Genomic DNA, 27050 nt, shown 5'->3' with positions numbered 1-27050 from the left:
CCATCCCCTCCCTTGCCCTAAGCTGCTTTCTGTGGCTGGTTTTTACTCTGGGCAGCACCTTCAGGAGCCAGGTGAGCTGGCATTTTGCAACAGGTGACAGCTGCCACTCTTGTATTTGACTGAGGCACGGAGGAGAAGGAGGCTTCCTGTCACCGACATGTATTATGAAAAATCCTTTCCATAGGATTTTTTCTTCCTGAGTTGCTGAGAGGCCTCAGGAACAAACTGTAAACAATTCTTATCTGCTGCTGTGGAATGCAACAGGGGGATCTGTGATTGGTCTCATCTGGTTGTTTCTAATTAATGGCCAATAACAGCTCACCTGTCTCAGACTGTCTTGGTCAGAGACAAACCTTTGTTATTCATTCCTTTTCTATTCTTAGAAACCTTCTGATGAAATCCTTTCTTCTATTCTTTTAGTATAGTTTTTAATATAATATATATCATAAAATAATAAACCAAACCTTCTGAACATAGAGTCAACTTTCTCATCTCTTCCCTCATCCTGGGACCCCTGTGAACATTGTCACAGCTTCCTCCTGTCAAGCATAAACTTGTCCAGCTCAGGAGTGTTTCAGGGCTCTTTGCAGTGTGCATAGCAGGAAACACCTGAACTACGAACTACTAAACAACAAATTGCACCTCAGGTGACTACTTTGGAATATTTCAGCTTCTAAAGTAACTTTTTCTCTCCTTAAAATTGTGATCCCTTGATTTCCTGATCCCCAGAATCATCACAAAACTGAGATTTCATGGCATATGATTTTAAGCCTACATTGCCTATGGAATAAATTTCCCAATGGAAAAAAAAAGAGGGCTTGGGTTGCATCAGATCAAGTTTAGCAGCTAGATAGCATGAGGTAGTTTCCTTTATGAATTCTGTATTTATATACATCTCCAATAAGAAAAAAAGACTTCAAGGTCTTCTTTATTGACCTTCTTTTCCCCACTGTGTACTAAACAGGCTTTGCTTCATGGAGTTCAAAAAACTTACTCTTCAAAATGTGCTTAATCAGAGAAAAAAGCTCTACTAACACACATATATTGTAACAGAGAAGGATACGTCTTTTTTTTTTAACACCTAAAGTGACTTAATAAGAGTAGCATAAGAATGTCACACATGATTTGCTCTGACTTGGAGAAAAATGAGACGAACTTACCTCCTGAGTGGAATGTGTCCCTTGAGCTCTATGACTCCTGCTGTCCCCATTTGCACTGCTGCTCCTGGCTGTTCCCCACACTCCCAGCAGAACATGTGCTGTGCAAAGCAGACTTCCACAAGGGAGAGTGAAAATCTGCCTGCGAGCAAAAGATTTGTTCAAAATCAATGGGCAGCAGCAAGAGGTGTTGTGGGATGGGTTGGCTCCAGGGATGGCCAGGAACAACCCCAAGTTTGGCTCAAGTTCCTTAAGAAGCAGTTGTTTGTCTCCTCCAGCACGGTCTGGGTGCAGCAGCATCCACAGGAGTGGAAGAGAGCTGACATTTTTGTTGTGACAGGTTTTGCAGTCCACATCTACTGCATTTACAGGATGCCATCTATATGCATGAGAGGAAAAGCATCTGCATTTAAGCTTGTTTAATTCAGAAATATTTGTGGGCTACTATCCTTGCAGCATTCTGTTACAAAGGATTATCATAATGCTGTTCTTTCCTGCTCACCCACACCAGACCTCCTCTGGTTCCTTGGATTGAAATAAGCTTCAAGCCTTGCTCTCCATATTCCCCTGTTAATTGTTTCTGTTATGTGAACACCCAAAGGTCCCAGTCAGAATTTCAGGCATTCCCAGGATGGTTCATACTGACATTCCCTGTCCCAGGGGGTATCTGAGCACTCGTGTCCATCACTGCAATGCAGCACTGGCAGCACTCACAGAACCAGGGAGAATATTTAAATAACAGAGTTTTCTGTGTGATCAGCCTGTAGCCATCACACTCCTCCAGGACCTCTGTGCTCCTGCATGCCATTTACTCCTTGCCACATAAACCAGCATCACCTTTCCACAGCAAACAGCTGAATGACACAGTTGTGTCTTCCAAAACCACACCAAACGAGCCTGGCTGAACACATCCAGTGAAATACAAATCAGTTCTTGTCACTGTGATCAAAGGAAGCTAAGGGTCAAACAGGCACTTGAATAAATTCAGGAGAAGATATTGGGATTGCTTTTATAAAAGTTTGATAGACTGGCTAAACCTAAAAATCTTAACATAATATTAAAAAAAGAAAACAAACAGGAAAACAATTTTAAAATTATCATAGATTGACTTATTTTCAATTTCCTACAACCTAATTCTACTTTGCAATTCCAAGAAATTAAGCCAGTGAATTTCATGACACTGTGGTATCATCTTAAAAGCATCCTGGGAACTTGTGTCTTAACACAGGCTTTCACCTTGTTTTCCTTGGTTTGGGGGTTTCTTACATTATTTTTCATTTTAAACCACGCGGTTTGGGGTTGGGTTTTTTTTGTTTGTGTGGGTTTTTTTGGTTTTGTTTTTTAGAAAAAATAATCAGCTGGATCTACAAAGTAATAAAACACTTTGGAGTTACTTTACGTTGTTTATCCTGTCTTCATGCAGCTTGTTACAACAGACTGACTGACTCCAGCTCATCATATAGGAGACATTTTTAGAATAATTTTTAGAATTAATACCAGGATAACTCTGGTATTTTGCTTGCCAGAATTATGTGCACCATTAAATTTGTGAAGAATTGTATCTTTATGTGTACAGATGCAGGCTAGTAATGTATTGCATGAAACAGAATGCTGTGGTAAGCAGGTGTTCCCAGGATAAAGTGTATCTGATGTGCAATAACTTGTTAAACAACCATTAAATTTGTCAAAACGATTATTTAGCACAGAAAGATAACTAAAAATATTACCTAAGAACTTAATGCGGCTAAAAGTTCACTGCTTTATTTCTCTTATCAAGAGTAACAGTCTGAAACATTTTACATTAATTTACAACCATCAAAAAGATCCTTGTGTTTATCTCACATAGGTGATGTTGGGTCATCCAGTTAGCACTAATTATTATTCCAAAAATTCAATCTTGTTTATGAGGTTAAACATTTTTGAGTCATTTGTTGCCAAAACACATCATCAGTCTACAACCACACAGAAAGTAGAAATTGACATTTCTACAGAGCCACTACCATCACTATGAAGATACAATGCCAAGTGTTTACAACATTCTGCAAGCTACCACTCCTCCCAGCATTCAAGGCAGCAAAAATTCCCTCTTCACTTGTTACTGCACACACAGGAAATACAGTAAAAGGGGAAATTTTGATCCATAATGTCAGATCAGGGGTAACAGAAGTGCTTCTGAGTCATTTGCTATTTAATAGGAAAGGCACAGGGCTGTGGAACAACGAGGATTCTTCTCTGAGAAAGGGCAGGTTTTCTCCTCAGCCTCAGACTGGGCACTCTCCTCTCCTCCCAGCAGTGACAGTGGCCTGGGCTCATGGGGCGGGAGAAGCAAAGCTGAGATCCCTGAGGGTCCCAGGCAGCCGTGCAGGGCCGTGCAGGGCCGTGCAGGGCCGTGCAGAGCTGTACTGGGCCATGCAGAGCTGTGCAGAGCCATGCAGAGTTGTGCAGAGCCGTGCAGGGCCGTGCAGAGTTGTGCAGAGTTGTGCAGAGTTGTGCAGGGCCGTGCAGAGCTGTGCAGGGCTGTGCAGAGCCGGGCAGGGCCGGGCAGAATTGTGCAGGGCCGTGCAGGGCCGTGCAGGGCCGTGCTGGGCCGTGCAGGGCCGTGCAGAGCTGTGCAGGGCCGTGCAGAGCCATGCAGGGCCGTGCAGAGCCATGCAGGGCCGTGCAGGGCCGTGCAGAGTTGAGCAGAGTTGTGCAGAGCTGTACAGGGCCATGCAGAGCTATGCAGAGCTGTGCAGGGCCGTGCAGAGTTGTGCAGAGCCGTGCAGGGCCGTGCAGAGCCATGCAGAGTTGTGCAGAGCCATGCAGAGCTGTGCAGAGCCGTGCATGGCCGTGCAGAGTTGTGCAGAGCTGTGCAGGGCCGTGCAGGGCCGTGCAGAGCCGTGCAGAGTTGAGCAGAGTTGTGCAGGGCCGTGCAGAGCCATGCAGGGCCGTGCAGGGCCGTGCAGAGTTGTGCAGGGCCGTGCAGAGCTGTGCAGGGCCGTGCAGACCCGTGCAGAGCTGTGCAGGGCCATGCAGAGCTGTGCAGAGCCGTGCAGGGCCGTGCAGAGTTGAGCAGAGCTGTGCAGGGCCGTGCAGAGTTGTGCAGAGCTGTGCAGGGCCGTGCAGAGCTGTGCAGGGCCGTGCAGAGTTGTGCAGAGCTGTGCAGGGCCGTGCAGGGCCGTGCAGAGTTGAGCAGAGTTGTGCAGAGCTGTGCAGGGCCGTGCAGAGCCGTGCAGGGCTGTGCTGGGCCGTGCAGGGCCGTGCAGAGCCGGACAAGGAGAGGAGGTGCAGTGTGATAAACCCAGAGCACGGATCAGTAACTCCTGCACAGAGCAGCACAGCCCAACCTCACCCATTAGAAACTCTGGGATGTTTCACAACTTTGGCTTCATCAAGCCCTGGCTGAAACCCCTCACTGATGGGAGTCCCTCGGCCCCCCAGAGCAGAGCTGTGCAGACCTGCAGCCTCCCTGGCAGGGAGCGCTCCAGAACTGCCCTGTTTCCCCCTGGCACCAGCATGCAGCCCTCTGCAAAGCCCCTCTGCTGGGCTTGGCCAGAAGCTGGCACCCCCTGGGCTCTGCCCACAGTGCCAGCACAGGGCAGGACTGCAGCACCTCGGCCACGCCAGAGAGCTCCACTGCCCCACAGGGGGGCTGGTGGCTCCCTGGGGCTCCCTGGCACTCCGCCTCTGGCATGGGAAGCCTCCAACAGCATGGGCTGGGGGCTGTGCAGCCAAAGGGAAACCGTCTGGAAATGCCTTCCTAGGCTCTCTGCACAGCAGCACACTCCAGCAGGACGCAGCAAAGCCTCTCACCACCCCTCCTCCTGTTCTGGCATTCCTCAGCCATTCCCCTCCCCAGGCACACTGCTTTGTGCCCTCTGTCAGGTGTTCCTGTCCCCTCTCTCCCACAGAGGCAGCAGCAGGGACCCTGTTTGGGATGAAGCACAGCTGCCAGGAGCACACAGGAGCTGTGTTCCCTGCCCTCTGCTCTGCCAGGTCTCCCTGTGGCTCCTGCAGCAGCCCTGTTCCTGGGCTGGGCTCCCACTGCCCTGCCACAGCCATCCCCAGGGCAGCAGGGAGACACAGCTCTCTCCTGGCAGCAGCACAAACCATTTCCCACCTCTGGCCAGGCTGAGCCAACTCCTCCCCAGCAGCAGGAGGGGCACAGCACCCCACAGCCCCACCCCGAGGGGCTCTGCTCCCCAGCTGTGGCCAAAGCCATGGTCCCTCCCTGTCACACCACGGCCAAGGTGTGTCCTTGCCCCACAGGCAGCAAGGCTGAGGCAGGAGCCCCCATTTCAGATTCAGAGATTCAGAGCCCAGCTCCTGGTGGGGGATCCTGCTGTCACACTGTGGATGTGGTGTTACTCACATACAGCAGTTCAGTGCCTGGTGGCAATACAGTGAAACCCAGCAGGTCTGAGCCCACACCCTGGGAAAGGGAGCACTGGCCCTGGCTACCCTGGGAAATGTAAGTGCTGCTCCTCAGATGGCACAGAGAGGGATTTGGTGCCCACTGCACCCCTTGGCATGGCCAGTGGCCAAAGGACAGAAGTCCCAAGTCCATTTCCAAATGGATGGGACTGTGGCTGTCTCCCTTCAAGGCAGAAGGTCCTCAAGGTACATTACTCTGAGAGAATGGATTGTATGGCCAGAGGAGATGTAGGTGTGGGCAGGAGAGCACTGAGACAACATTTTGATCAGCACAGATTTCCCTACAGGCCCTCTCAGAATAGCTTTGTCTCCAATGGGAAACACAGCCTGAGGAGAAGGACACAGAGCCTGGGAATCCTGAGGAACAATTTGCCATAGACAGCTTTTGTGGCCACAGTCTGGCTGAATCATTGTCCCTCTCCTTCTCTCCAGCCAGGCAGAGAAAGCAGCTCTTCTCTGCTCCACAAGGCCATTGCAAGGTGCTCAGAAAAAGTAGAGAATATGACAACTGAGGTTCACACAAGAACCTTATTCAGCTTTTAACAGTGTTGTACCAAGAGCATCATCTATGCAAAGCCTGCATTTAAAATGGGGCTTCTGTGTTCACCTGCAGGTGCCCAGAGGGCAGAATTTCACACAACTTGGAAAATGCCTGTTGCTGTCCCAGGCCTATGCATGGGGCAACACTGGGATTTGGGAAAGAATCTGATCTGCTCTAACAGCTGCAGACAGCCCAAAATGGAAATGTCCAGTGGGTCAGGGCCTGCTTTCCGCTGCTGTGGTGCCCACAGTTTATTCTGGTATCGCTCCACTTCAGCCAATAGGTCACTGTGTGAGCCAGACTCTGAACATTCAAGCTGGTATTCAACCCTTTGCTTCAGGCCACGTGTAGTTCAGAGAAAAACTTCACCTTGTGCAGCTCTCGGCCTCACTGGTTTGAATTTAAACTGTGTCAACCTTAGCTCTGAATTTCCTGCATGGCAAATGTTAAGAGAATCATCAATCCTGTTCTCACTTTCAGCGAGACCGAGCACGAACCCAGCTTTGTTGAGGTAACAGGCATTAATGGCAGCCCAGGGCTCATCCCAGACCACACTGCTCAGCCTGTCTGTCCTCATTAGCTTTTAGAGGTGCTGATGAAGCTACAGGCCAGAGCTCTACAAACTTCTGCTTGGCGCCCTTCAGTTACAGAAATCATGGGCAGTCTCCAATTCAGGGACACGTGAGGTGTCCTCTGGTACCCAAAAGGTATTATCTGGAAAGGAATCAAAATTCTGTTCACCAAAATATTTATATAAGCTGAGAACGGAGCTGGCGAGCTTCCCTAGAGTGTCTCTGCCAGTGTGTAAAACACAGAGAGCAGCCCCACCTACCACAGCCCCTCTGTGCATGCCCAGGGCTGGTTCAGCTTTTAAGTTCAGTGATATTGTATGTTCTGAGGCCAACTATTTGTAAGGCCTCAGAAATCTGGAAACTTTGGAGCGCAGCAGCCGAATGAAGGATCTTGGGAACATCTCTCTGGACTCCTGGGCTGTGTACTTGAAGTAGTTCTGCGGGTGTGCCAACACGTCAAACAGTGCTTTTATCAGCTTCTTGTCCTGGGAAAAGGGAAGCAGATGTTATAGTAGCTCCACAGAGGAGTTATGGTCAGTATTACCAAAGTTTAATGCCTCTCTAACTCTAAAAAGATTATGGGGATTTTACTTTTCAAGTGTTTCAAGGGTTGGAAGGGTAGCAGAGCAAGGCTGACTTTCAGGCTCCTGGAAAGTCACTGGTGTTCCACATTAGCAACTCCAGAATTTCTTCCCTCCTCATCCATCCAAGAAGAGTAAACAAACCACAAAATGAACACACACTCGAACTGATACCCAGCAAAACAAAGGCATGCACTCAACTTGCCTGTGGAAGTCCCCTAACCGAGGTCAGAGAAATCCACAAAGAGGTTTCTTTTGCACAGGGAGGAAAAGCCTTTGCTAATCTACAGGCTACAAGGAGCAACACCCAGTGCTTTCCCAACAAATCAGTTTCCCTGGTAGCTCTGATCCACCTTCAGTCCCCCTGAGTAAAGGGTCCCTTTCCCCTGCTCTGCACAACCAGGATCTGCTGATTCACCCCATTTCCCTGGAGCAGCTCACGCCTGGTGCATCAAGGAACAGACCTGATGCAGAGCATGAAGCAAACTCACTTGCACCAAATAATATGATTTCAAATCAAAACCAACATGTTCAGTGGAAGGAATGTACCTTAAGTATTTCTTGATGGTTTTCAGATGCATAAAGTCTGCCGTCCCGAACAATGTCCTCTATTAGCTCTTGGTAATCCTCTGTGGGGAATGCACAAAGAGTAATTTGCAGCTTCACTTCACTTACATACTCAATACCTCCCGTGGTTACACATGGAAGCTCTGCCTCAGAAGAGCCAGTAGTACTTGGCTCTCATATCAGCAGCCAGAAAATATTCTTAGCACTTTTTATTATGAGAACAGTGTACTCTGCTGAGCTGCTCAGCATCAATCTGTCAAAAGCAAAGGAAATCATAAAGCACCCAAGATTGGAGTGCATGTGGTAACCAAGTAACCTGCTTCAAACCACTGGAACTGCAGGGACCCATCTGTACACACCCACAACCTGTTATTGACTTCTTTCTACGGGAAGAAGGAATAAAAAGATTATGTAAGAGGATGCTTTCTTAAAAGTAACCCCCCTGGTCAATCATAACCTGAAATTCTTCAAAAGGAGAGGTCTCCCCTGAAAAATTACTTTTCCACCACTAGTGAAGCTCTGCAGACCACAGCAGGGATGACTCCCTCACAATTAATCCAGTGTGAGCAGAACATACAATGTCACTTCACTTATGCTGAAGTGCAAATCCTCAGCTCCAGTTTCACACCTCGTGATTCTGCCAAGGGTGAGGTGAAAATCTTTCCCCTCAAGCTTCTTTTCAATATGGGTATTTTCCTGTCTGATTCTAGGCCACAAATGGTAGCAGGAACACCATAAAAACAGGTAATTGAGCTCTACCTAATTCCTAACTGGGGCCACCCAAAGATGGAAAGGCACATGTCACCAACATGTTTTATGAAAAATCCTTTCCTTAAGATTTTTCCTCCTGAGAAGCTGAGAGGCCTCTGGAACAAAATGTAAACAATAATTATCTGCTTGTGTAGAATGCAACTAGTAGATCTGTGATTGGTCTCATCTGGTTGTTTCTAATTAATGGCCAATCACAGTCCAGCTGTCCAGACTGTCTCGGTCAGAGACAAGCCTTTGTTATTCATTCCTTTTCTATTCTTAGCTAGCCTTCTGATGAAATCCTTTCTTCTATTCTTTTAGTACAGTTTTAATATAATATATATCATAAAATGATAAATCAAGCCTTCTAAACATAGAGCCAGCTTTTTGTTTGGAAAACATGGTGGCACTTAAAAGTCTGCAGTGCATGGCAGAATTCCTTAGATTAGGTTTAAATGGAACAGTTCCTGGCAGCAGCTCCTCGTGACACTGCTGGGCTGCCCTGCTGCTCAGGGAGGGGAGCTCTGCACTGCTGCAGCTGCACCAGCCCACATCAGCCCAGCTGCTCGCTCCCACTTACCATCATAGGTTACATAAGGGACTTGGAATCCTTTGGCACTGTTCCCTTCATTGGACTTGAACTGGATCCACAGTTTCTTGGACCGGGAGGTGAAAGCTATGGGGCGCTCGTAGGTCTGGCAGGTCTCGTACGTGGTCACCGAGTTGGAAGAAGCTTTCAAAGCAAAAGCACAACAGGCAGTCGTGGGACAGTGCTTCCTGCTAAAGAGCTGTTGGAGCTGTTTTCTCTGTTATCACCAGAAAAATGCTTACTGGTGTTAAGAAAACTCCTCAAAATGTGGCAGGCCATCAGTGGATGGCGGGCCAATCAATGAGGGACTTCTTGGTGTGGGAATATTTTCCTTTTTCCTAAAATAACAGTCTAGTGTTTGAAAGACGTGCCTACACTAGAAACTGAAGCTGTTTATCCACACATCAGGCACCTGTAAGGATTAGCAAGCGTTTCCTCTTTCCTAACCCAGGCTAGAACTGCTTAGCATAATGCATGACTGGTTAGCTTGAACCATCTACCCCTACTTAACAATATTTCTCTCAGCTCACTGACACATCATGGCCTTGTACCCTCTGAACTTCACTGAAAACTGTGGGGCAGCGTTGCCAAATTAGGACTTCTTCATTTGCCATTTAAAGATATTTCTGCTCTTAAGTAGATGCCAGATGAGCTACATTCAGTTTCTGCAAAGAGCAATGCCTGTGTTTCACCCTGTGTTTCCCCCTGAGCTGTGCCCCAGAGGGTGTTCCAGACTCACAGCTCTTTCTCATCACCAGGTAGTCTCCACACTCATCTTCGATGGGCAGGAATATTTCTGGGACCACGATCAGGATGCGGCGCTTGGGCGGCGGGTTGATGTTCCAAGTGCACTCGGTGTTTGCAGGGTAGTCCCCAGGATAGTTGGGCGATTCAATATATCCAGTGTAATCTCCCAGCTCCCCTCCACACTGCCTGTCTGGAAAAGGAGCATGCTATGCAGGACAAGGCGAAGAGAGGTCACCCTGCAGCCCTCCTGCAGTCACGTCAGCTGCACGGGTGGCAGACACACATTTCCCTCTTTGCATCTGCTGCAGGTACAGCTCTCTTTGCCAGCTCTCACATTCCTCTGTGGGTGTGTTTGCATGTGCCTGTGTGTGTGTAGGCGCTCCAGAGGTGGTTCTGAGCAGTCACCTCTCTGCCCTCCATTCTCTCTCTTTAATTTACCCTCAGCTACCATAAATCCAGAACAGAGGCTCCCTTTGTAATGGACTCTTTCCAAGGTTGTTATTAACAAGAAATGGTTACTAGAGCTATTAAGTTTCGTGAGCCAGCTTCCATTCCTCTTAATAGGAGGGAACAAATCAGGGTGCTGAGGACACAAACTCTGCTCTATCAAGAGAGAAAAGATTTTATAGCAAGACCCCGAGCAACCCAGCACCAACTGGCAAAACACAGTGATCCCTGACCTTGACAAGGCTGATGGAACCAGTCTGCAGAAATGGTCTCTCACAGACCTCAGTGAGCCATGTGGGGTGAGATGCAGGCAGCAGAAGAGGAGCAAGCTCTGCCTTCTCTCCAGCTCCCTGGAGCAAAGCTGAGTTTTGACCTTAGGCCCACTCCGAACATTAATGGCCCCAACTTTTTATTTGTAAGAGAGCATCCAAACCATCTTGCTGTACTTACTTTTGCACTGTGTTATGTTTGTTGACCCATCAAAATCAGTAGTGGTGTTTCCAGGGCAGGAAATGCAGTAGTTTTGTCCAAACTCAGGCTGGTATGTCCCAGTTGCACAGCGAATACATCGGTGAGTTGTGGTGTTGTAAAAATGGCCAGGAGAACACTGAACTGGACAGTAATTAAATAATCATGGTTTAAAAGTGGCAGCAGCATACTAGAACATGCTTTTATACATTTGTGTAAGACCTAGTGTCATCTCAGCGACTGAAATGCCATATGAGTAAACTGTGGGAGTAGCAAAAAAGAACTTTTGTTGTTGCACACTCTACCGCACTGTAGAGTGGTTCTGTGTGAAAGCAGCAATAAAACCACAGTAATAAACAATGAGGGAAACAAAACAATTGCAGTTTTTCAGGGTATTTTGTGCAAGTTGCAAAGATCTACTCTCAAATGCAGTTTTCTATGCTGCACAGTCCCTTTTTTTCCTATTCATTTTAAGTTCTGCTTACTCCCAAATAATTCTCGCTGAGTTTTGGAAGCTAGCTCGGCCAGGAGTCCTTCCCTACATGCTGCCCCAATCCAAGTGCTTCAGATAAGCTCCAAATAGCTCTTGCATCTGTGATTCCACGTCTCATGTGGCCTCTTCCACATGCAAATTCCTGAGCTCTTCATTCCAGTTAATAGAAAGAATTCCTTTAATCTCCACTCCAATTTGAAAACTGAACCGTATTTATAGACTTGTTTTTGTTTATGTTAAATAAAACTGAAATCAGCTCCTCTTATCTTGATCCAGAGTTTTAACATCATTTTTTAGTACTTCAATTTCACAAAATTATGTATGAAAAAGCAGTCTTTGTGGGTTCAATGATTCTACACTGAAGGAAACTATTAGATATCACACTACTACCAGTAATAATTATTCTTCAATGATGCTGCTAAATTCTTACAATATGTTGTAATTCTCAATAAACATATCTTAACTGAAATGAGAGATCTCTTAATCCAAATCACTACCAAATGTTTTCATCAGGACCTTATTTCTACCCCTTATTTCTGCTCTGCAGCAGCAGATTTCCTGTTCAAGACTTTGTCCTCTAGTGGTTTATATTTTCTTTTACCCATGCTTTTGGTAACCAGATTTAGAAAGAACTGAGGCTTTACTGAATTTCCTGGCAGCCAGGCCAGACCAACCTGCTGTGAGACTCCTGCAAGGACTGACCCTCAGAAGGAAAAAGAGCCTCCTCTGAATGCCCCACCTGAGCAGCAGCATCTCCTTTGGCCTCGGATCAGCGCAGTTCCCCAGACAAACCCTGGCCTCACCTTTGGTCTCACAGTCCTGGAACAGGGATGCCCCGCTGTGCCTGGTTGTTAGAGCTCCTCCACAGGGAAAGCAGGACACCCTGCCAGCCTCAGGCTGGTACGTTCCCAGGGGACACGGCAGACAGGGCTTGAAGCCATCAGGAGAATATTCACCAGGGGAGCACTGATCTAGGAGAGGGAGAGCACACATAGAGATGCAGGAGAGTTAGTGAGCCTGCACAGGACCCACAGCCCCACAGGGAAACTGCTCTGCTCTACTGGGGCAGCTGGAGCAGGGCTCCAGGAAGGAATGCTGGCAACAGCTGGAGTTCCACACCTCCAATGTGCACTGTGCAGCAGACACTGACAGCCTTTGGGGCCAGAGAGCTCTTCTGGCCAGAGAAGAGAGCTGGAATGGATCTCACACCTTGTTGCAAGGCCACACTGGACACTCAGCCTGCCCAGGGCTCTCTGCTCCTCTCTACAGTGCAATCATGTAGTGATTATCTCCTCATTCTAGCTAGAGAGCTCTTGCACTCCTTCCAAATAAAATAACTTAGTATTGAACCTAAGATGCCAAAAACATACTTCCAGATTTCTGTTCAATCTTATTATTGAACAGAATCAGAGATTCTGTTCAATAATAATAATATAATAATAGTAAGATTTCTGTTCAATCTTATTATTGAACATTCATATCTCATGACCATTAGTATTACTCATTGTGTGAAAACCTCAAGTGCAACAAGTAATTGTGCAAATTCAGTAAACCAAACATCATGCCTCAAAGACTTTTAAAGCAGAAATACTCTTGCCATTCCTCTGATAATCTTGGGTAATGATTATGTGTGCACTGGGCTGCTGTGCTCTGTATGGTGCACAGACAGCACTAACCCAATCTGACTGACTTTTCTTCATCACACACCTCAGTATTATCTAGCAAGCCCAGCAATATTCATGAGAACTTTGAGAAGTTCTGGTTTTCAAACTCTTCACAAAAGAACTGGCTTCAGTGCCAGTATTTAATAATTACCCTGCTCTGGAATGGCACAAAACACTGTTGCAGTTGTTCAGCTGTGCTGAAAAATTCTGTCCTTTTAAGACCTGTTACGATAATAAACTGTTAGTTTTAGTTTATAGCTCCAATAAATCACTCAGTGAATAGCTGTTTTGTTAGGAAGTTAAATTGGCCTTGGCTTCATTTCAGGATGTATGAGTAACAACAAGCAGGGCATTAACCACCGGTCATGATCAATGATGAAGAGTTTTGTTTGTGGCTGATACACCGGGAGGAATCGCCGAGTGCTCCTCCTTGGCTTAAAAATAAAATGCAGCAGGTTAAGCAATGCTCTGTGGCTTATCAATGAGAGCTTGTGAGGAAGTCTGAGCTCCTGGTTCTGACTTTTTCCACCACACATCACTTCTGCCCTCATAAGGACACACATTCATTTGCTCCCACACTTTTCAAGGCTTTCTCCATTTTATAAACATTCCTACAGAGCACTCATCTCTGTACAATTTGTGCACTTCCACAAACATGAATGAATTCAGGCTTTCATTGCAGCACTCCTAATAAGGTAAGGAAAGAGCACTATTTACAATTCCACGACGAGGAAAGACAATTCAGGGTAAGGAAAGGTGATCCTGAGAAGTGCCTACTGACTTCAGAAACCTGGAAGAAATGGAAAGACCTGAGCAAATCTCCTTCCCTCATACAACTCCATGGCTCTATGGGTAATCAATGCTCTGAGTGGCCTGGCTAGAAAATATCTGCTCTCTGCTCTCTCCCCTTAGCTTGTCTTTTTTCCAAACATGTTAAGTTTGGGGTGGTTTGGGGCTTTTTAGGTTGGTTTTTTGGTTTTGTTTTTTTTTCATTTGGGAGAAGGGGTGTCTCTGTTCTGTGTTTCAAATAGAAACACTGACCCTACAAATTCACGCTTAAAACTGTACTTCAGGTTTCCTAAACTTGCTCAGAGTCCAGCAGAACAGTAGGACATCTATCAGAGCTCAAAGGAAACCTGCCCCAGGCAGGAATCAAACCACAACTTATGTGCAAATGTTGCATTTGAGAACTTATCCCAGCAGATCTCTCTTGACAACTTTGACATCTGCATCTTACTTGTCTTGAAACCACATGTTATGAAAATTGTGGAGCTCCCTGTGGAATACAACTGAGTTAATCTAAATCTTCTTGGGTTATTTAGCAAAGTGCCTAACTTTTGAAAATTGCATTGCGGAACTAAGCTTAAAAAAACCTCCTCAGACATCACTGAGATCCTCAATCTGGGCCAAAGGAGAACTTTTCCATCAAATCTGAACCATTTGAGTCAAGTATTTCCTTCTGATTCTCCTAAGAGGTGGCAACAACAGAAAGAAAAAAGGCTATCTAGCTACTACCACTGCAGCAGGGTGTTCAAAGGGTGAAATAAGCTCTGACTTCTGAGACACACCAAACATTTCAGGCTTTGATTGACCCTCAGTGCTTTTGAGAAAAGAGGTCAGTACACCCACATACAGATTTTGCTATTTACAGTCTAACAAGTACTCAATATTCAGTACTCAATATTAGCTCAATCCATAAACATATTCCCTGTAAGCTGCTCCCAGTTCCTCCTCATCTTCTGCCTGGAAATGGTTCCCTCATCCAGCCCCACTGCAGCACAGAGCTGGGGTACTGAGGAAAGCCTGTTGAGAAGCTCACAGCAGTCACAGGGGCCCAATTTAGCATAACAAATAAGACTCAGTGTTAGATTCAATTATAGTAACATTAATAATAGGGGTATTATTTCAACCCAGAAATCATCCCACTGAACTCCATTGGACTGTGCATGAAATTAGGATGAGCCTTCTCTTAAAAAGAAGCCCAACAAAATTAACAAAAAGCAAAAATCCACAAGAAACACCTCTACAAATTTAAACTTCTCCAGATATTTGCTTAAAGAAAATAAGTACAGAAGTTTGTGAGCTTCACTTCTCAAAATTAGAAACTGCATGTTCCCACCTGCCATGTGGGAAATACCCAGTCAAAACCAGATCTGAAGATTTGCAAATAATGACATTAAATCACAATTCCACTGGCTGGCTTTGCTCTTTTTTTTTCAAAAACTTGATTGTTTTTTCCTCCAAATGAACAAAAGAACCAATTGCCTCTAGTAGACTTCATTTCTGCAGCCACTTTGTTTATCTTCAATGCCCATTAAAAACCTGGTCTTGAGTCTCATGCAGCTGTTTTAAAGGGGAAAAAAAAGTGAAAGCTTTTCTGATGCAAAAGCAAGAAGAAAAGGGGGGGGGGGGGGGTGGGGTTAAAGAGAGGGGCCCACAGGGAACCAGGATTAACAGTTACAAAGACATTTAAAGGCTCTTCCCCTCTTTTCAGCACATTAGCCTTTGAGCATTTGCTCCTATAGACAAGCCGTAGTATCTCAGGGGCTGAGAAGGTGAACCTCATAAAGGAGGTCATGATCCACCAATTCACCATTTTCTTAAGAATGATGCCTTGACTTTATAAGGAAAATCACCACCAAGTGATGCAAATTGATTCTGAAGCGGCGTCCTTTAAGTCATTGTGTTTGAGCAGGTCACACTTTTAGGTCACATGGGATGGCTTCGCATTCGAAGGATTTATGTCTTCAGTCTATGATTTTCAGGACAAGCAGGTTAGCAGGAAAAATAGCCCCATTTTCCCCCCATTTGATAAATTCATTTCTTCTTCTTGGATTTTCACAAAATTCTAAAAAAACCAAATACAGCAGTTGTGCAACACAACTATTAATTATAATGACTGCAAAGGCAGGCAGCACTTTGCTTTTCCTTTTAGATACCTCTCTCATACTTTTATAATGCCAATATCATAACACTTACAAGCCTTTGAGATGTGGTTCATCATTTTGGATGAAATGCTATTATCTTATTTGCATTCTCTCAGCTGAGGGGACAAAACTGCTGAATTCTGAGCAAAGAAATGCACTGACACCTCCCACACAAGATGAAGCTGCTCATCATTTCCATCCTGAGCTGTTCTCTGAGGTGACAGCTCTTTGGGGAAACCCACTTGGAGTAGGATATGCTATCATATCCTTCTTTGCATCCATTTCAGGAAATGGTAATTCTCAGAGCCTCCTGTCACCTCTGAAAGTATTGCTGTGACCAACACAAAAAAAAAAAAAAAAAAAAAAGAGAGACACCAAAAAAAACCAACCAAAAAACATAAAAACAAACTATAGAACAGGCAAGGTGTGCTTTTGACACCATGGGATGTGATCAAAGTATGACAGAGTTTTAAGCAGTGGAAGAGCAGCAAAATTGCTTGTTGTTTGTACTTATTTTCTCTCAATACAGAGGTTTCTGGTCAATCACTTTCTGAAAAAGAACAGGTAGTATTTAAACAGTTGGTCCTTGGCTGTAAAATCTTTCTGAAGTTGAGCTCATACTGGAGAAGGAGCACTTGTAGCCAGGCTGGTGAGTGAGACTGCATTCTCCCCAAGACAAATCTCCTCTCAAGGCAGCATGTAGCATTTCCAGCATGCTCAGAGGGCTCACACACAGACTTGATGCACTGACATTCCAAAATGGATCTTTGTTACCTTAAGATCTACTTCAAGCAGAAAAATCATACTTCTGCTAAGAGAATCCAGTTCTCTGGGAAGGCTGATGAAAGTTCCATTTTGCTATATGCATTCCATGGGATATCCATGGTTATGGACCTATCACTGGTTGCTCCTTGGAAGCCACACTCAGGACTTCATGGGATTAACCAACATGAGCCAGTGCTGAATGGGCTCATCATAGATACAGGACTCACACAGAACAAGGTAGAAAAATGCAACACTGGAGCCTCTAAAGCATCAGAAAATCCCAAACAGAACTGTGCAATAAACAGCAAAGTTGAAATGAACCATGCTATCCCTTGGAATCAGCAGTGAATTCCCTTTTACGACCAGGAGCTGTTTAAAGAACAGCAGACACACAAGTGCAAGCATCCAGCATATTGACAATGATCAAATACCCTGGAAACCACGTGCAATTTGTTCCTGGTGTCTTTCTAAAGCTTTTCTTCTGCACTGTGCCCCACTCAAGACCGTAGGAGTTAAGACAGGAAAATCAGGGATAGAGCTACCTCATCAGAGGTGTGAAACCAAATGAAATTTATCTTGCTGCTGCAATTGCAGGCCAGTCACCCAGCACAAAAGTTGAAGAGCAGGAGCTGGACTCTTCCTCTGACACTGCTCGATATAAATAAGGTTTCAGACAGTGCTGGGGCAGGGGAATTCTACAAGAGGATCAAAACTGTCTCTAACCTAGCCATACTCCAAGTATTTGAAAACAATGAACCTAAACCTGCATTTTACTCAGTAACTGCATCAAAGAAGACTTGTAAGTCCCTTTGACTTGCTTTGTTCCCTCACTGCTTCCTACTCCTCTGGCCATACTGAGCAAAATCCCTTTGCCAAAGTCCTTTGCTGTCCAGAGGCCATATCCACCACCTGCCCTGAATTCATCTTCTGACCAGCATCTCCTGCTGTGGAGCCACTTTCTCCCCAGAACCACCAGCATGGCTAGGTAAGCAGACACCCAGTCCCATCCAGAAGCAGCTCTGCAAAACAATCAGATCAAAACAAAGGAACAAAAACCAAAAGTCCCTTTCCCACACAGATCCCTGACCTAGCTTCTTGCCTTTCTTCACACTATTCCCACTCTATTCTCCTCTCCCCAGCCTTTTCCTTAGCTCCTTCTGCCTGGCAGCCCAAGCAGCAGCATCCCCCCCAGTCCCACCTTAGCCATTCACCCTGGGACAATCAGCTTTTTCCAGGGAAATGAGGCGTTGGTAACAACTCTGTACTTTTATGTCCTCTCAGCAACTGGGAGCTGGCTGCCCAGCTCCCAGCAGCCTGACAAGTGCTGCAGGGAGGTGTCAAAGATGCTGATTTTCTGTACATTTAATGAAAATAAGCAGGGGAACCATAAGGAGAGAGCCCTTAACATTGGTGTAAGGCAAAGGCTGCAGTGGGAGCTTCACCTCCTGTTTGATCCCAGGGAATCTCCACAAGGGTTTGGGCTGAGTAACTCAGCTGAAGAAAGGAAGGTTCATTGAGTCATTGCACCTTGTTAGGCACAGGCAAACCTCAAGGCATGAGACCCACAGGGTAATTCCAGTGCTGTTAGGGTGTCCAGAACAGACTGTGGCACCAATTCAGCAACAGAAGAGACCTGACTTCTACCAATTGCTCTTCAAACCCTTCGTCTTCATATGCTCAGTGGCTCTGCTTTAACCATGGGCAGGCTGTTTGTGCTCACCCCACCAAAGAGCTTTCTGGACAGGAATTGCCCAAAATTCCCTTTTCTCTCTGAACTAGCACAAAAATGCCACATATGCTTCTCTTTTGTGCTGTGACATTAAACTGATTATGCAGCTATCTAAAAAAAAATTGTGGTTTTTCCTGTTCCAATTTCTAATTGTAATTCACATTGCCTTCTCCACCTGCAACATTTTTAGCTTACTCATCTCTGGTTTTTCCAGATGAAATCACAAATATCTTCAGAGTCATACTGTGCTCTGTACAACTGGAATGACAGATTTTTTTTCAAAACCTTCCTCTAGCGTCCAACAAAATAGCTTGAAAATATCCTTGTAAATTCATCTTGGTGAACTTTCCAAAATTTTTCAGATTTATTGCAACGTTCCAAGAAAAAAAAATAAAGAACTCTTAGAGCTTTTTCCGAGATTTCCTGAGTAATTCCCTGCTTGCTCGCACAGATGTTTTAAACAATTTGTCTGTTCTACGAACCCAAGTTTTTCTAGAGTTAGCAAAACTGGATTGGAAAATCTATTCTTAGGCCAAATGCTGCTGCTGGAAGACATACTAATTCACTGTGACAAGCATTTTAAAGGCTTGCTGATTCACAATCCACCTACACGCTGCCTACCCCGTGCAGCCTGAATTGGCTGTCATGGTTGTTAGGTCTCTGTTAAGAGGTAACATCTGACCTCTCTCTTTAACTTTTATGCTTTGGAAGCACTTACACTGGGCTGCATTATGGTGGTGCCCTCCAGTGCCATGATAATTAAGACTTTTCTCAGTGATGGCCTGTAAAATCTCCATGAATTTATAACTCTGTCATGAAGATTCTCTGGGACTCTGAGATTAATCAGCAAAGTGAGTGTGACTGTATCAAATTCTGAGCAGCCTTTTCCTTGGGACGAGGGAGAGGTGAGCTGTGCACAAGCTCAGGAACACAGCATTACTAAATTATCACTAAATTACTAAAACATAATAAATGTAGTCTTCAAAGTAACATTGGTGATGTCAAGGCCGTTGGTGCCTGATGTCATTCCCAGGATTTCTGCCTTCGAGCTTATTGCAGGCCATGCATCAGCTGCAGTGCAGAGCAATGAGCCCTTGCTTTACTCTGTAACATTTCAACTGCCAACAATAAATTCACAGGGAGAATTCCAGCAGCACTAACAGCACCCCCACTCCTGCACGCCCAGCCCTGCTCTCTCCTGGGCGGGTGAACCTCCGAGCTCCAGAACCCAGCAAAGCAGCGGGACACGCGAGGTGCTCCGTCCCCAGCTCCCTCCTGACTCACCACATCTGAGCCCTGGGTGCAGCTGTCCCACGGCACAGGACTGCTGTGGCTCGGAGGGCCTGGGAGCCTTCCTGGCCGGCTCGTGGTCGGTGCCCGAGAGGCGGATGCGGAACTGGTCCCTGCTGACCGTCTTGCGCAGGGTGCGGATGGTTTTCCGGAACCGCTTCTCCGTCTTCTTGCGGGCACAGCGCACGTCGCACGTGTCTGAAAGGCACCGGGGTGAAAGCTGCCCTGAGTGACCGTGCACAAACCCCACCAATCCCAATCACCAACCAACTCAAATCACTGAGAAAACCACTTCTGGGAACAAGTGAAATCCTCAAGGACAAACACACTGGGCAGCTCTTTGATTTTGGAGCTATCCCCATCCTTCACTCTTTCTGAAGCAGTAAAATTAATGTTCAAAACAGGAGATACTTTTTATCATCATTTTGCGTACAGGCAGAAATGAAAAATACAGAAATTAAGGAGCAAATGGCAAGAAGCTTCAAAGCGCACCTGGAATTATTTTCCAACCAACCTGTCACCTCCTTCCGGCTTGTTTCAAGCTCAAAGTCCGCGGTGATAAAAATCTCTCTAGTCGCTGCCAGTCTACTGAGGGCTCCAGGAACTTTCTTGCCAGAGCTGCATGTTAGGTTTACATAGTGGAAGCTCTCCATTACTGAATTTTGTCTCTCTGTATGAACAAAATCAAAGGAAGCAAAAGCTTGGCCAGGTCTGTTATTGAACGTTCACCAGGGCTCAGCACATGGGTCATCATGAAGAGTTAAAGAGAGCAAACCACCACCTCCAGGGGCCAGTGAAAGAGCAGTTTGGCCAGTCTCTCACCCGGTGCACCCTCACACAGTCATGACCATTCTCATGGCTTCAATGAGGAAATAAGGTTTAGGTAAAGGAAACCCCCAGAATAAGCTCTGGTTCTGGAGTACATAACTTGTCACTGACATTCAGTGCAGTTCCTCAGTGCTACTCTGCTAAGGACAAACAGTCAGACACACTGATTCATCATATTGTTTAATGACTCTTTTGCCCATTTTTTCTTTTATTTTTTAAAGTACTCCTCCTCATTTTCTTCTGACTTTTGTAAATTCCCAGGCTATTCTTTCTGCTTTGGAGCAGATGGAAGAGCTGACCTCACTGCATCCATCTGGGGCTGCTGAAGAATGAAAGGAAGACAAGAGAAATAACCCTATGACAATAGACTCAGCATAAAGGTCAGGAGATTTTTCAACAAGGCATCAGACAGTAAGGAGCAGGTGAGAAGGGAAAGAAGAGAAAGATAAAAAGAGGAAGAAATCAAATTAACAAAAAGAATAGTTGATTTTACTGAGAATTTATCAGCATTACAAACCAAAAAACGATAAGGGCTTTCCTAGCAAGACTGTGAGGGTGACACAAGGAAATCCTGGGATCTGAAATAACTGTTGCAAGAGTCATGGCCAAGCAGGAAGAAGTGAAGAGCAGGAAGCCTTCAGTCCTCTGTGCTTTGTTTGTGGGGTACTTCATATCTGGAAAGCACTTAACCCCTGAGCTATGGCTCTAACCTGCTTACCTGCATTTTTATATCCATACCTGGTATCATCTGCTCCAGACCTTCTTGAAACATCTCAGTCTTTTTCAAACTACATTTTCCTTCGTTTAGTTTAAAGGTTACGCTTATCTTGATGGCTGAAGCATCTTCAGGAAGAAACAATGAAACATGTTATTTTGAAAAAAAGGAGTAGAAAATTGAGATAGCCCAAATGTCACACCACAATGATGGCAATAAAAAATATGCTGATATGAAGTGATCATCACAGAAAACCTAATGAGATGTCAGAACCCTCCTGCAGTGAAGCTGGTTCACAACTGGAATTAGAATGAAATATAGTACATTTTATTAGAGGGAAAAAAAAAAAAGGAGAGACAGAGAAAGGAGATCAAGACCAGATCTACTATTGGGTGAATTAAATAAGGGTGAGCTGAAATCAAAGGAGATACTTCAAGTCATTTCAGGAAGTAGTTTATGTCTATGGCTGTGAATGCCTTCTAAACGTTACAGTCCATCAGCTCAACCTAAACACATTGTGTGTTACCAACACTGTCCAGGTTTGGATGAATAAAAGGAGACATAGCTCCTGGCCTAAGTGTTTATTTCACTACTGATCTTTTTCTTTATTTTTAAGTCTTACTTTGAATGATGCTGATGAAGCAGCAAAAGGGGAATTTTCTGCAGCAATTGAACTACAATCACGAGGAAGAAAAAAAGTGACAGATTATAAAGGGGGGGGGGGGAAGTCAACAGAAATACCTTTGTTTTGCAGTTATCAATGAAAATAAATCAAACTATGTAACAGTAAATGTGGTGATTACCCAGCCAGCTAGAAGCATTTGCATTTTGCTGCTTTTTCTTAAGCTGAGAGGACCTGCCACAGGTGAGGGTGTAGGCATCCTGTGTTCCTAACAGACAGACAGACAGACAGTAAAGACACAGGCACAGTGCACACACTGAGTACTCCTGTAGCATAAAACACATTTTAAATTCATTGACTGCCATCAACACACAATGTTGTTCATAAACTACTCCACATCAGAGCTTGTCTCTTCCTAAGCCATTCAAAGGGTTCAGGAAGAGAAAGAGCATCAGTGCCATGAGCAGCCCTGAGTCCTGTGGGATGGAGGGGCTGTGTGGGCAAAATCCCAGACCCCACGCAGGGCTGGAATGTCTTTGCCCCATTCACCAGTGCCTCTCAGGGCCAATTAAGGAATGGCCCAGGGAGCACAGAGAATTCTTCCCTGTCCTCCCCAGCTTCAAAAAGAAACTTGTTGTGAGAAGGGAATCTGAGGGTAGGGTGGTTATAAAAGACAAGGAAAGAGGGGCTTTCCTGGACACTGCCAGGGATATAGCCCTTTATTATCTGCAGTGAAAGAGCAAAGATCTCTGTTTATTGACTGCTTCTTGGGGCTTTCTTGACGGTGAGGAGGCTGGCCACCCTTACACCCTGTACAGAATCACATGCTCAGTTCTGTCAGCTCTGACTTACCAGAGAACACCTGGACATCTGGAGAGCAGCTCAAAAAGCATCTGTCACTCCCACCACTCTTTAGGCAGTGCAGCAGCACCTTGGGTGACACATTATCAGACAAGGGATCTTTTGTCTCTAAATAGGATAGAACAAACGCTCACAGAATTAAAACATCTACCTTCACCCTACCAATAAATCAGCATGCAGCTGCTCTTGTAGCCAGTACCTGAGAGCACCCATGCAATTAATATGCTGTTTAGGCAGAAAATTCAAGCCCAATAAAATCACTGGAAGATCACACCACAAAAGTAACTTCCTTTATCATGAGCAAGCCTTCTCATGCAGAGGAACAAAAAGAAATAGAAGAACGAGCTAGATAAAAGCGCAGGAAAGAAAGCATCAAAATCCCTCAAAGTATCTCCTGTTTTTGGGGTTGGTTTGCTGTTTGTTTTTATGAGTTTCAACATCACTACCATCGTGCCTTGCTAAAAATTAAAGCAGAATACCAGGAACAATGACTCATACCACTTAACTGGACAGACCATGAAATTTGACTGTAACCACATGGCCCTCCAGACACATCAGGAGCAGAAATGTATTTATTAGACACCTTACCAACACAGTCCTTTTTATTCCAGTGTAGCTTGTAGTTAGACTGACACAGGCATTCGTAATCTCCCAGTGTGTTCACACACAGCTGCTGGCAACCCCCATTGTTGATGCTACATTCATTAATATCTGCGGAGGAAAGGCAAAGGTACCTTTAAAAAGTTGCTCTTCCCAAAGTTATGCACTCCAACTGCACTGGGTAAATGTGGACACAAACACTGCTCAGGGGGGTCTTGAAGAAACTTCAGGGATGCTACCTGGACACCCACCTTGAATCATTTTGTCTTCATGGAAATCCCTTGATAAATGTCAAAGCAGACCAAATTCTGGTGGCTCACAGTTAAACAATACCCAGCCTCAACAATATGATAACAAATCAACTCAAAGAAAGGCAGATCAAGTCAAATCTGTGTTGCACTGTGTCTGGTTAATTAATATTTCTAATTTTAAATAAAAACAGAGAACAGGGCAGGATTCACACTGACCAATGCTCCAAAGTGCTCTGATAGATGCAACTACTGTGGAACACTTGGGCTCTGTGGGCAATCACCACCTTTGTGTCCCTCTCGTCTCTTTTGGCCAATTATCCAATTTTGGAGCCTTGTCCTGCCCAGGAAAGGCCAACAGGAGGAGGAATTACTGAGAGCACAGCACATGCTGCCTGCGGTGCAGCCTTGCATGCTGCTGCAGAATGCACCAGCCAGCAGTGCTGCATGCAGGGGTCAGCACTGGGGCCAATGCTATTTATCCTCCTCATTAAACCTGCACGGTGGGACAAGAGCTCACCCACAGCAAGGTCACAGATGAGACAAAACTGGGAGGAGTGGCTGGTGCACCAGATGGTTGTGCCACTATTCAGGGGGACCTGGGCTGCCTGGAGAAATGGGTCAATAGGAATCTCATGAATTTCAACAAAGGGAAATGCAAAGGTCTCAGTCTTTGCTGCTCAGATCCACCCTGAGGAGGGCTTCCCTTCTCTCCCAGAGCTTTATGGCAATTGTACATAAACCCAGAAAGCTGCCAGCAGGAAACCTGCTGAAAGTCCCACCAAGTTTGTGCATCTGAGGGTACCTACTTCCACACACACTTATCTCAATGCTAGCAAGTTCTTGTCTCTGCTGTCCCCAGACAAGACACCCTCTAAGTGACAATTTGTTAGAAAACACATTACTAAACCAGTCTGATTTGGGGGGAAAACACACTTTTAACAGAACTGAGACAGCAGAGGAATAATGGAGAAAGAAGGCAACACCTTAAACTGGTACTGCTGCCTTAAATACCACAAAATCAGCCCAAAGCTTTGGTTTTCACTGACCTTTTCTTAGGATTCCAACCTCTTATCTCCAACACTTACTGACTTCTCCCACAGAGGTCAGAAAATGTATTCTCAGTGTCCTATCAGCTGTGACCAGCCTGTGATTGCCAGTCAAGGAGGGATGAGGATTAATTAGCATCTTCTGCACAGGGGTATGACAAGAAAAGGCCAATTAGCAGCCACAAGCAAAATTACAGCTCCTTTCCCTCGCTGGTAGCCAAAAGAAATTGAATTAATGCAGAGGAATTAATCAGAAGTTGTCTCTTACTAAGTAGAGGACATCACAGTGTTATTCCTCATCCAGCTAAGTTCCCGTGTTCATCAGGATAAAACAGTGATGTTGTAACTGTAATCTTATCTGCAGAATTTCTAGAGGCAGAGGGTAGAACAGACAGGCACACAGGGATTTCTGAATTGTTATCTCCAACTGTGCCCATTCTGCCTCAGAAATAAACAGGTCTTACTCAGAATTTAGTAAACTTTGGACTTGGTAAGGTCTTGCCTAAAGCTTCTATAAAACAAGCTTGATTCCATTTACTGTCCCAGTTATTCATGTTTCCTCATGTTAATTCTGGGAATTTGTCAAATGTTGAGCTTCTATGAACAACTTTCTCTTTCCTTGTAGGAAAGACATAAACATTTAAGAGTATTAATCTTGGCCAGTGCAAAGTGGCACTACCTCAGCTAAATTCCAGCCTACATCACACGAGGATCTGACATGAGCACCTGCAGAACTGTAATTTTCAGAGTCATTCAGAGCTTCCTGTTCAAGCCCTGCTCCACTGACTTTTCACTGAAGTCAATGACTCTTCTGCATGTGGAAACTGTATTCAATTATGGACTTCCAAGCACAAAACCCATCAGTTTGTCCTAATAGTTACAGGTCCCTTTTGCATGCACAGTGTAAAGGCAAAATCACTTGAGCAAAGACAGGAATAAGCAGGATCAGTTCCTCCTTTTTCTGTGTCTCATTATCACAGCAAGGGGCAACATTTACTCCGTGGGCTGCCTGCAGCTGCCTCAGCTTGTGTCCTGCAGGCACTGTGAGCAGGGCAGCGGGAGGCTGCCCCTGTGCCAGGGGCTGTGCTGTGTCTGTGGCTCACCTCCACAGTGGGTGAAGCCGTAGAGGGCGTATCCCTTGTTACAGGAGCACTGGAAGGTGCCGGGCTGGTTGGTGCACGTGTGGTCGCACGCCCGCTCGAAGGAGCACTCGTCGATGTCTGCAAGGGGCAAAGGAGGCATCAGCACCTCTCGGGCTGCCCAGGCAGCCCTGAGGAGCCAGCAGCTGCAGGCATGTGCAGATTTCTGTGAGCTAAGCAGATTCTCTCAAAGCACATCATGTAACATAATGAAATGACAGTTTTTAAAAGAACGCTCGGTTTGCCAAACAAGCTTTTCCTTGGCAAGCGCAAAAACTGCTGTTACATTTTTACAATTATGTTTAAATCAAATTATTTCTCTTCTATGGGAGAAGAAAACTGCTGACAAAACTCTTATTTCATTAGGATTGCTCTACATAGAAATTAAGTCTATGAAGGAAAGTATTGCCTTTGTTTTTTCCTCCCTAAATGAAGCTCTGTTTGAATGCACAGCGCCTGATTTAGGTCTGCTGAAAATCACAGTGCTCTCTGAGAATGAACATTCATTGTACCATCAAAAGTACCTCAAAGTTCTGTGCTAGTACATTTTGCATGCCAGGTAAGTATATTGCAAGACACAAAAAATGTTCACATCAACTTCACTAGCACTTTTCATCAATCTATTTTCTTGGGCATGCAGCATGATATCACTTCTGAAACAGTCTAGGGAAAGCAACAGAAGTGACAGGGGCAAAAGGGAGATGCAAATCTTTAAGATACATTCATAAACAGGTTTCATTTAAATAAAACCCCAAACTATCTTGAAAATCAGATGTTTGTGCAGTGAGTTTTTTTCCATATAAATAGTTGTCCTTCTTTGCCTGTTTATAAAGGATAAGAATGCACGAAAAAACCCCAGGTGAAAATTACTTTCTCTTGGTCAGTTCAGTTTTCTGAAATTCACCTTTAATGTCATCTGGTTGCCTAGGAAATCTCATAATTCACCATTTGGCTGACTGAATTGACATTGTTTCATCCTATTGCTTTTCCACAACCACAGACCATTTTGATCTTCACATTTTTTTGTGCATTTAAGCAGCCTAAATAGAATTGCTAAATGTATACATACAAACCAGTATAGAGCAAAGCAAATATGCTTTGTTTGTAGGGCTCACAGGAAAAATCCGTGTCCTCCTCAAAAGCAAATGCTCCATGATGTTTTAGGGAACAGAGATTCCACTCTGTCTACAGACCTATAATTTCATAGATCACATTAAATCCTTTTCCTTTAATAATGAGCTCATGGCAACTAAATATCCTATTAAGAAATAATAGTTTCACTGCAATG

General features: G+C 45.1%; 1 protein-coding gene across 2 annotated transcripts in view; it reads right to left on the bottom strand.

Annotated features, from left to right (window-relative positions):
• Positions 1-5791: 5791 nt before the first annotated feature.
• The window catches only part of SCUBE2 (signal peptide, CUB domain and EGF like domain containing 2), a 36739-nt gene continuing 15480 nt past the window's right edge, over positions 5792-27050 (bottom strand). The window contains exons 10-22 of one of the 2 annotated variants that reach the window (XM_059848871.1): positions 25727-25843; positions 23315-23437; positions 22718-22834; positions 22047-22133; positions 21267-21371; positions 20215-20370; positions 19695-19898; positions 12129-12296; positions 10815-10976; positions 9910-10107; positions 9162-9314; positions 7814-7893; positions 5792-7168 (exon numbers count right to left, since the gene is read on the bottom strand). In XM_059848871.1, the coding sequence (XP_059704854.1) occupies positions 7016-7168; positions 7814-7893; positions 9162-9314; positions 9910-10107; positions 10815-10976; positions 12129-12296; positions 19695-19898; positions 20215-20370; positions 21267-21371; positions 22047-22133; positions 22718-22834; positions 23315-23437; positions 25727-25843 (1823 nt within the window). In that variant the 3' untranslated portion in view covers positions 5792-7015. The remainder of the gene's footprint in view (positions 7169-7813; positions 7894-9161; positions 9315-9909; positions 10108-10814; positions 10977-12128; positions 12297-19694; positions 19899-20214; positions 20371-21266; positions 21372-22046; positions 22134-22717; positions 22835-23314; positions 23438-25726; positions 25844-27050) is intronic. The other variant, XM_059848872.1, reaches the window with a different exon arrangement.

The sequence above is a fragment of the Haemorhous mexicanus genome, chromosome 6 (genome assembly GCF_027477595.1).
Source record: "Haemorhous mexicanus isolate bHaeMex1 chromosome 6, bHaeMex1.pri, whole genome shotgun sequence".
NCBI classification, from domain to species: Eukaryota; Metazoa; Chordata; class Aves; order Passeriformes; family Fringillidae; genus Haemorhous; species Haemorhous mexicanus.
Note: the sequence above shows the minus strand (reverse complement) of the source record. Positions and strands in the feature narration are given on the sequence as shown.